This window comes from Hordeum vulgare, chromosome 2H, assembly GCF_904849725.1.
Source record: "Hordeum vulgare subsp. vulgare chromosome 2H, MorexV3_pseudomolecules_assembly, whole genome shotgun sequence".
In the NCBI taxonomy this organism is placed as follows: Eukaryota; Viridiplantae; Streptophyta; class Magnoliopsida; order Poales; family Poaceae; genus Hordeum; species Hordeum vulgare.
The window spans coordinates 59186022-59196833 of NC_058519.1; the positions used below are offsets into that span (position 1 = coordinate 59186022).

Below are 10812 nucleotides of genomic sequence, written 5' to 3' on the forward strand. Positions count from 1 at the left end.
CCGGCGACGAGCGGTGGACCACGGTGGAGTGCGAGCACCGGACCAGCGGACTAGTCCAGTCGTTCGCAGGCCGCGTGTGTTACGTTGATCTCTTCCGCGTGGGCCCAACGACCCACCGGGCCCTTGATCTATGCGCCCTGATCGGGGGCGCCCAACCCGTTATGGTTGGTGGGCCCTGTGACCTGTGTTATATAAAAGTGGTGGGGCCGGGACGCACGGTACGAGGTTCACCGCGCCGCCAGACAACCCATCTAAATCCCCTTCCGATCTAGGGTTTGCGCAGTGCTCACGGGAAGCACCACCCACGACCACACCTCCTCCCTCACACCACCGACGACTACACCGGCGCCAATGTCCGGAGCAGGGAGTTCATCGGGCTCGGGATTAGGTGAGTACATGGTAACACCGGATCTATCTATGCCTAGTCGATCTACGGCTTTAATATTGGTATCAGAGCCGCTAGGCAAAGATTCGTTCGGTCAAAGAAAAGCGAATGTCTTTCCCCTCCCCACATGAACCCTAGATGGGCAAGTACCGAAGACGGCCTAAAGCCTCGTCGGAAAAGAAGCGCCGCCGCAAGGCCGCGCCTGTTCCTCTCGATCCCCACACGCATCGGCAAGCCGAGGTGTGGGGAAGAAGAACCTACCTCCTCGGAGGCAAGTATACGGATCCGATCCGCAAAAGAAAAGAAAAACAAAGGGGGAGAGGAACATGCAAAGAAAAGAAAGATTCGCCCTGCGGATCGCAACGAGGCACCACGGCCAACCCATTCGACGGCAACGCGCTCCCACAAGGGAACGCGCCACCGGCGAAAGGGGAGGCCACGGTGCCATGACTATGTCTCTGCTCAAGGACGAAAAGGATAGCAGGGTGTATGGCACCCCAACGCCCCCCTTGACGGCGGCGCACTCTCCCTCGGGAGAGGGCGCGCACCGGCAAGAGGAGCGGAGGGGGCCGCCGCTGCATCTCCGGCGGGGCAAGAGCCTCCACGCGAGAGAGAAAAGGGAGCCGGTCGGGGCCCTCTCCGGCGGGCGAGACGCCGCCGCGCAGAAGAGCCGAACCGGCAAGAGGAACAAGCAGAGAGGCCGACGGCCTCCTCCTCGGCGGGGTCAGAGAGCGCGCGGCGCGGGGCTCTCGGCCGCCGCGGCCGGCGAACACCCGCAGGAGAGGAGCCGTCGGGCAGAGAAAAGTGGATAAGAGCGGCGCGGGGGAAATGGGGGTAGGGTTTACCCTCCCCACCGGCCCAGCCGTTTTTGTTCCCCCTAGGGCCGCGGGGGACCGTCCGATCCGACGGATGGCCAGGATCGCCCCGCATGTAACCCTAGGCGCGGCTCGGGCCTCTAAGGCCGGCGGGAGCCAGGCCGGCCCAGGCCAGGCCGAAGCGGCGCGCAAAAGAGAGAAGGGCCTTCGGGCCAAAAGCAAGCCGACCCAAGAGAGAAAGGCCTCGGCTAATTCCTTTTTAAAGGATTTTTCGTTCTCTGTCTGTTTAGACAGATATAAAAGTGTTATCTAGACGTTTTTTCTTTGAAAATATGTTTAGAAAATAGAAAGTAAAAATGTTCAAAGTTTCTGTAATTTTATACATAATTGTTATGAAATTTTTCTGTAAAGAAAAGTAGAAAGTATTTTGAGAATAAAATAGCCTTCTCAGAAAAGGAATAGTTCATGAACTTTATTAATGCTTTTATAAAATTCATGAATTTTATTTTAAATATCAGAATTAATTTCTGTTAAGTTATAAGGTACGGAAATTTTATTACGGAAATTTTATTTCACGTTTTCCACTGCTATAAGCAATATGGAATATGATCATGTTGTTATTCTGACCGACGTTGATTAATCACACGGTCATATTGCATGTTGCAAAATGATGCATTTATTTCTATCATTTGCCCAACGGTAATGTAGATTAATATGCATAGGCAATTATATGATTATATTAACCAACGTTATTTAATGCATATGATTGTCGTACTGATTTCGCTTTTCTGGTGATTTTAGGAGGTTTCCATCTGATGAGTTGCCTCAAGGAAATTCCGACACTCAGGGGAGACAACTACTCTGAGTGGAGGAAGAAGGTGGACATGGCCCTCTGCATTGCAGAGGTAGACTCGGTGCTGGAGGAACCACAGCCAGCTGCACCTGCAGACCCAGTCAGAGAGGCTGATGAGGATGATGAGAGCTGGGACAAAAAGAAAGGAAATTATGAAAAGGAGGTGATGTCCCACTCCATCAGCAACAGGCTTTGGTTGAATGCCAACAAGAAATGTTTGGCGTTCATAAAGAACACCATTGAGACCACTATCGTGGGATCAATTGCTGATTGCCCTACGGCAAAAGAAATGCTGAATAAGATAAAGAGTCAGTTTACTGGCTCTTCTAAGACGTATGCCACCCAGCTGATCAAACAGCTGGTGACAGAGAGCTACCATGGTGGTGGCCATGGCATAAGGGAGCACATCCTTAGGATGAGCCACACGGCGGCTAAGCTCAAACCTATGGATGCGGACTTGGAGATAAAACCAGCTCTCCTTGTCCACCTGGTGATGGCATCTTTGCCCAAGGAGTTCGAGACGTTTGTTGTCAATTACAACATGCAGCCCGAGACTTGGGACATAGAGAAAGTCATCGCAATGTGCACTCAGGAGGAGGAGAGGATTAAGGCCTCACATGGTGGATCTATCAACTATGTGAAGGATAAGAAGAAGGGCTTTCCGCCCAACAAGGCTTCTCCCTCCAAACCACAGGGCAATGGCAATGGCAATGGCAAAGCTCCTGTCTATTTTCAGCATAGGCATATTCCAGTGGACAGGGAAACTTGCATCGTATGTAAGGAGAAAGGGCACTACAAGAAGGATTGCCCTGTTTTTCTAAAGACCTTCATGGCGAAGAGAGGTAAAGATATAGTTTCTTTTGTTAATGAATCCTTGTATACGAAGTTTATGAAATCTACTTGGTGGATTGACTCAGGAGCAACTGTTCATGTTGCAAATTCTTTACAGGGATTCAGTTCGACGATAACTATGCCAAGAAATTCAAGAAGAATTGAAGTTGCGAACGGTGTCCAAGCCGAAGTTGAAGCTGTAGGTGACGTCTCCTTGGAGCTAGCCGGTGGTTTCAAACTTCTGCTTAGGGATGTACTTTTCGTACCTTCATGTAATAGGAACTTAATAAGTGTTTCCTGTTTAGACAAAGATGATTATCAATGTTTCTTTGGACATGACAAATGCGCCATTTGGTCTCTTAATGATTATGTTGGGGATGCATTTCTTCATGATGAGCTTTATTTATTATCGCTATGTGAAAAAGCGCCCCATGTGTTGAATGTGAATGAACAAAGTACTTCGTCGAACAACGATCAAAAGAAAAGAAAAAGAACTCTCGACTCCTCGAAACTATGGCACTGTCGATTGGGCCATATTTCGAGGGGGAGAATAGAAAGACTAATCAAAAATGAAATTCTTCCAAAGTTGGAGTTCTCTGACTTAGAACAATGCGTGGATTGCATTAAAGGGAAATATGCAAAACAGATAAAGAAAGGAGCAAACCGAAGCACAGGAACGCTGGAAATTGTCCACACTGATATTTGTGGACCGTTTCCGGTGAAAAGTGTGGACAGTTATGATTCGTTCATAACGTTCACAGACGATTACTCCCGCTTCGGTTACATTTATCCAATCAAAGACCGACATGAAGCATTGGATAAATTCAAGATATTCAAAGCTGAAGTTGAAAATCAGCTTGATAAAAAGATTAAGATAGTGAGGTCTGACCGTGGGGGGAGTACTACGGTCGACACACTCCATATGGCCAAGTCCCTGGACCTTTTGCAAAATTCTTGCAAGAGACTGGCATTGTTGCCCAGTATTCCATGCCGGGCGAGCCTCAGCAAAATGGAGTAGCTGAAAGGCGTAACCGTACTCTCGTGGATATGGTACGCAGCATGATGAGCTACTCAGACCTTCCATTGGGATTGTGGATGGAGGCGCTTAAAACCGCCATTCACATTCTCAACAGAGTTCCAAGCAAGTCGGTGCCCAAAACACCGCACGAGCTCTGGGCAGGAAGAGTGCCATCCCTACAACACTTAAGAGTGTGGGGATGCCCTGCGGAGGCCAAAATGTTCAATCCAAATCTTGGAAAGTTAGACCCGAAGACAGTGAGTTGCCATTTCATTGGCTACCCTGATAGGTCAAAAGGTTTTCGTTTCTACTGTCCAGAAAGATACACAGAGTTTGTGGAAACGAGACATGCTGTCTTCTTAGAGGACGAGATGATGAGGGGGAGCCGGGTAGCTCGGACAATTGATCTTGAGGAGAAAAGGGTGCATGCACCCATTCCGATGATTCAAGAGCCATTTTTCTCACTACCCGACGTAACTCCAACCATGACAACTGCGGGAGAAGACCCGGAACCTGTCCTTCAGGAGCTGACTGAACCCGTTATTGATCATGAATTGGAAGTGCAGCAAGAAATAGTAGAAAGTGTGCCCGACAATGAGGCACTTAGAAGGTCTAATAGAACAAGAAGACCTGCTATTTCTACTGATTATAAAGTATACAATATAGAAATGGCCCACATGGAAGGTGATCCCACCACATATGAGGAGGCCATTAAAAGCCCTCACTCATCAAAATGGATAGAGGCAATGGAAGATGAAATGAAATCGATGAGTTCCAATCATGTTTGGGACTTAGAGATTATTCCTAAAGGAGCAAAGACAGTAGGCTGCAAATGGGTCTACAAAACAAAGTATGACTCTAATGGGAATGTAGACAAGTACAAAGCCCGACTTGTCGCAAAAGGATTTACACAAAGAGAAGGAATAGATTACAACGAGACCTTTTCTCCGGTCTCTTGTAAGGATTCCTTCAGAATCATAATGGCACTAGTTGCTCATTTTGATTTAGAGCTGCATCAAATGGATGTAAAAACGGCGTTTCTAAACGGTGATTTAGAAGAAGATGTCTACATGAAACAACCCAAGGGTTTTATCATGGAAGGCAAGAAAGATCTAGGTTGCCGTCTAAAGAAATCCATTTATGGGCTAAGGCAAGCCTCTAGACAGTGGTACATCAAGTTCAATGATACCATTAAAAGATTTGGATTCCAAGAAAATGTTGAGGATAATTGCATTTATGTTAAGTTTAAACATGGGAAATATATTTTCCTAATCTTGTATGTGGATGATATCTTGCTTGCAAGCAATGGTATTGGTCTACTACAAGAGACAAAGAAGTCTTTATCCTCACATTTCGACATGAAAGACCTTGGTGAAGCTTCATATGTTTTGGGCATTGAAATTCACCGAGACAGGAAGAATGGAGTCTTAGGACTCTCACAGAAAGCATATTTAGAGAAAGTTCTCCAAAAGTATAATATGCATAAGAGCAAAGCCACACCTGCTCCCATAGTCAAGGGTGATAGTTTTGGGAAAAATCAATGTCCCAAGAATCAGTATGAGCTCAATGAAATGAAATCAGTACCGTATACTTCGGCTGTTGGAAGTTTACAGTACGCACAAGTGTGCACACGCCCTGACTTAGCTTTTATCACCGGAGTACTCAGTAGATATCAAGCAAATCCAGGCCAAGAGCACTGGAAGATGGCAAAGAAAGCTTTGCGTTATGTGCAAGGCACAAAGGAAATCATGCTGACATATAGGCGATTTGATTCCCTAGAGATAAAAGGGTACTCCGACGCCGATTTTGCGGAAGATAGAGATGATAGAAAATCCACGTCTGGGTACGTGTTCACTCTCGCAGGGGGAGCTATTTCATGGAAAAGCTCTAAACAGACCATAGTTGCATCGTCTACGATGCAAGCAGAGTTCATAGCATGTTTTGAAGCCATCGGGCAGGTGATATGGCTAAAGAAATTTATACCCGACTTGAAAGTGGTAGATTGTATCCACAAGCCACTAAAGATATACCGCGCAACCAGCCCGCAGTATTCTACGCTCACAACAACAAGTCCAGCAATGCTGCCAAGACAATAGATATAAAGTATTATGTTGTGAAAGATAAAATCCAGGATCAAACCATAAGTCTCGAGCATATAAGTACGAAGTATATGCTTGCGGATCCGCTAACGAAAGGCTTACCACCCAGTGTGTTCAAGGAACACTTAGCCGGCATGGGTTTGATGGAAAGCCTATGATCCCTGGATAATAAGAGGCCCAAAAGTAAATGAATTTATTTCAAAACAAAAGGTGTGTTGTGGCTGTATGATTCTATCGGCAATCAAGCTGTGACGATGAGACATGCTCTGCACGCCTATATGTGATGAAATAAATAAAAGTGTAAAGTCAAAATGAAAGTTGAGATCAAGGGGGAGAATGTTAGGTTGATCTCTTTCGTGTGGGCCCAACGGCCCACCGGGCCCTTGATCTATGCGCCCTGATCGGGGGCGCCCAACCCGTTATGGTTGGTGGGCCCCTGTGACCTGCGCTATATAAAAGTGGTGGGGGCCGGGGCGCACGGTACGAGGTTCACCGCGCCGCCAGACACCCCACCTAAATCCCCTTCCGATCTAGGATTTGCGCAGTGCTCATGGGAAGCACCACCCACGACCACACCTCCTCCCTCACACCACCGACGACTACACCGGCGCCAATGTCCGGAGCAGGGAGTTCATCGGGCTCGGGATTAGGTGAGTACATGGTAACACCGGATCTATCTATGCTTAGTCGATCTACGGCTTTAATAGCGTGTACTGCATCGTGGGGGAAACTGCCATGGTGGTGGAGACCTCGCCGGACCATCCGCCGAGGCTGGCCAATGCTGCCCACAATCCTTTCCGTTCAAGGCCGTGACCGATCGAGGCCTAGCCTAGTCGCACGTAGCAGCACAAACTTTCTTATCCGAGAGTACGCCATCGGCGTACAAGCATCAGCATTTCAGCACAAACTTTGAAACTTGAGAGATTTTGTGCTATATGAATGTTTTGAATAAAGTTCTTCCTTAGTTCCTACACTGTTATAGTACAGAGGTTCGCCGTGCTCGTCTCTGCGATGAACCGGTCGACCACCGCGCATCGATCCCTTCTGCTCTCAGCACATCAGGGTCGATCGATGCATCGGTCAGATACCAACCTACATGAACACCACGAGGCCATGGCGTCTGATGACCGGCTGGCACGGTTTAGCTACAAGTGGGGCATCACCGACTCCTCGTGCTCGGGCCGGTGGAGGTTATGCAGGATGTAGAGGGAGGCCGAGGAGAGGAAGATGCAGACCGAGTAGCTGAGCAGGTCCAGCCCCGTGGTGATCTTCACCATCTTGCTCCGCTCGAACATCTTCACCAGCAGGATCATCACGATGACGTGCCCAACCTTGGTCTTGAGCTCGTCCAGGGACGTGATCTTCATCCACTTCGGCCTCTCCTGCAAAAACGACACGAACAAAGTTCAGATTTCTGAATCTGAATTTGTAGCGATACTTGTTAAAGAATGCTTTGATTTGGGATCGGTGTCACCTTCAGAGCGAACATCCCGAACAGCGACGATCCTTGCAGAGCCCGGTCGGATCCGGAAGGCAGATCGTTGGACGCGTTGCTGATGAACAGCCCGTAGAGACCCATCCCGAAGATCAGCATGACGGTGCCAGCAAGATACACATCTGCAACACCGGCAGTTGGTGTGAATCATAGTCGTCATGTGCATCAGTTCAGTTTGGTACCGGAATATCTCACTCACCAATGGCCTCGACGACCTTGAGGACCATCTGCCCTGTATGGACACCTTTGGCGCAGCTCGTCCAGTAGACACAATAGGCCTCTTTTATGTACACACATCCCTGATCATCAACAGATACGAGATGCTTAATTAGATCCATTTGAACGACGTTGCTCACGAATAACAAGTACAGTACTATACTGTAACTATGTCTGGTTATCTGAATCGTGACGAGATGCAGAGATGGGACTGAGAGGAGTTACGTTGAGGAAGCAGAGGAGGGAGCCCGCCAGCGATCCGGCGACGGCGAGAAGAGCCAGGAACCGGAAGTCGAAGATGATCTGCGGGAAGAACAGCATCAGCTAGCACACTCCGACGATAAGCAAAAGAGATAACCTTGGATGCTCACCCTCTCGACGGTGGTCTCGATGGAGGTGGACCTGGCGGTGCCGGAGACGACGGCGCCGTTGGTCCCGCCGTAGTCGCGCGCCTTGGCGTTGGAACCCTCCGAGCCACGCAGCACCGCGTCCACCGCGGCGGTCGAGCCGTCGCCTCCGGACGGCGAGGCCGCGGCGGCCGAGGCGACGACCGCGCCAAACCGGGACGGCCGGCGGTAACCAAGCCGGCTCGTCGCCTCCCTTGGCCGGAACGGCAGGGCGGCGGTGTTGACCGGCGCGAGGCAGCCGCGCAGCAGCAGGAGTGCCATGGCCCGCGCCGGGCAATGCGGAGCAGTGAGGCGACTGGCTGGCTGCTCGGGACTGTGTGGCTGGCGGGCGCGGTTGTTTTCGAGTGGAGCGCAATGAACCGAGTGTGAGGAGAAGAGAGAGAGGTTTATCGGGGGCACAAACGACGACGACGACGGCGTCGCTGTCGGCGATGTGGTTTGTAGCACATGGCGGGGAGCAGTTTGTGGCGCGGAGGTCTGTTGCTTCTCGGGCCAGCATGACCTCACGGGCCGACATCCAAAAATCGACGGGTAAAATGAAAGGAAACTGAGCCTTCTCAATTGTAAGGGTAGGTCAACATAGTAAGAACTATACTCAACTTAATTTTGTTTCTTTTTGCGGGTGGGTACTAAACTTTTTTGGACAGTATTACGGAGCAGCGCCGCATAGATGCATTGCCGTGCGACGGCTACCTAATCAGTTTTCAGCCAATAAATGAACATCACGTATTTAATTTCATTCCTACTTGCCCATATTATTATTGTCTCAGGCCACAAGCATGTCTTCATGCATGCATGCAAACCAATACATCAAGTTGATGTAAACAAATATTCCCCTAATTTTGAGTTTTAAAGAAGTTTTATCTCCTAAACCATTAATTTAATTAATGATCCGCTTTAACAATTAGGTTTCTCGTGACAAGATCTTCGAATCTAGATTCCATGTTGATATGTTTCAACACCTTTTTTTCTCGTCGGTAATTGCCAGATTACTGTCACTTAGTTATCGGTATATTAGCAACTTAGTGACCAGTTTAAAAATTACTTAGTTGTCATCTATTTTTACATTTTAGTTGTGTCAAGTTACCATTTTTATTTCATGCAGCTTGCCAAAAAAATAACACTAGACAATAGTTTTAAAAATATAACTTGTTTGGCACTTTTTAATGTTGTTTCGTACAAAGTTTTGTAGCAGTTTTTATTATACATCATATAAAAAGCATGTGACAAGTTATGTTTGCCAATTTGAAAATATATCAACCTGTCATATTTACATATAACTTTGCCAGAAAACTATTTTGTGTGCTTGTTAGTTTAACTATGCCGAGTTGTCATATTTGAATTTTTGTTCAAAAGGACCCCTAGCCGAGTCTATTTGTCGGAAAGGACCACCTATAAACGAAAGTAGCAAAAAAGACCCTCACCCACCGTGGCGGCACGCGTGCCAGGCGACGCGTGTCACCTGCCGCCACCGCCCGAGGCGGCTGGGGCCTGCCGCCACGACCCGAGGCGGCCGACAGGCCTGCCACCACGTCCCGAGGCGGCCGACAGGGTTTTCGTTATAGCCCCCGCACTCGACGGAACGGACGCAGCAGTGGGGCCCTGCCGCCACCGCCCGAGGCGGCAGGTACTGTTTCCTCGCGCCGAAAGTGGCGCTGGCCGGCGCTCATTTTGAGGTTGTTAGGAATCTCTCAAATGCTCATTTTTCCCGCCCATTTTTTTTGCCAACAGGGAACCTCTTCGCGCCATATTTTCCCGCCTACACATCCGCCTCAGCCTATAAAAGAAGGCACTGAAACACTCTTCGCCATTATCCAGCCACACTTCGCCTCAGTGTGTCACACTTCTTTCGTATTCAGTATGAGTTTGCCTTGTTCAGATCAAAGCATTAGGCCTAGGAAAATGAATAGTGCGAGCTTGCCTCGGGGGGTGGAAGTACTGCGTTGTTGGTGTGGTGATCTCTGCAAGGTGAAGGAGGTGACGGATTTTTCAGATTGATTGGGCATGAAGTTTTTCATGTGCGCCAATTATGAGGAAGATCCACCCGTTGCTCCTTCACCATATATCAGTCCTCCGGTATGCTTCAGTCATCAAGAATAAATACGTTGTAGATATTATTGTTAGCTTGATATATATATTTATATTTTTGTTGTAGTTTCCTCCTCCTCTGTGCATGTACTATCGTTGGATCAACACGGAAATGCCAGACTGGGCCGTGACCGAGATTCGTGAAAGAGGTCGTCGTGCATGGGCTAGTTTGGACTTGGAAGAGCGTCGAGCGAAGGCTGAAGTAGAGGAGAAAGCAGAGGAGAAGAGAGAGTGGGAAGAATACTGTGTGGAGCAGAGGGCTTTTCTTGATGAGATGATTAGGAAAAGCGAAGAAGAGAAACTTCGACTGGCTGAGGTTTACAGACAGCGGCAGGAGGCCCGTGATGCTGAAAGGGAGAGAAAGAAAGAAAGGGCTCGTGCGGCCAAGGCAGCAAAAGAAGTTGATGATGAAAAAGGAAAATATCCACGTTGGACTCATTAGATTTATTTTATTGTTTCTTAATTTCTGTCAGTTGTATCTTAATTTCTGCAAGTTGTATCTTAATTTCGGCAAGTTGTATCTTGTTTTCCGCAACGTGTATCTTAATTTCGGCAAGTTGTATCTTAATTTCTGCAAGTTGTATCTTAATTTTGGCAAGTTATAT

General features: G+C 48.2%; 1 protein-coding gene across 1 annotated transcript; it reads right to left on the reverse strand.

The window, feature by feature from the left end:
- Positions 1-6909: 6909 nt before the first annotated feature.
- On the reverse strand, positions 6910-8475 carry LOC123424954. The gene is made up of 5 exons (XM_045108636.1): positions 8084-8475; positions 7938-8015; positions 7696-7795; positions 7476-7618; positions 6910-7383 (listed from the first exon to the last, which is right to left on the reverse strand). Exons 1-5 carry the CDS (start codon positions 8378-8380, stop codon positions 7147-7149), a joined length of 855 nt encoding a protein of 284 aa, XP_044964571.1. The 5' UTR covers positions 8381-8475; the 3' UTR covers positions 6910-7146.
- Between the last annotated feature and the right edge of the window lie 2337 nt (positions 8476-10812).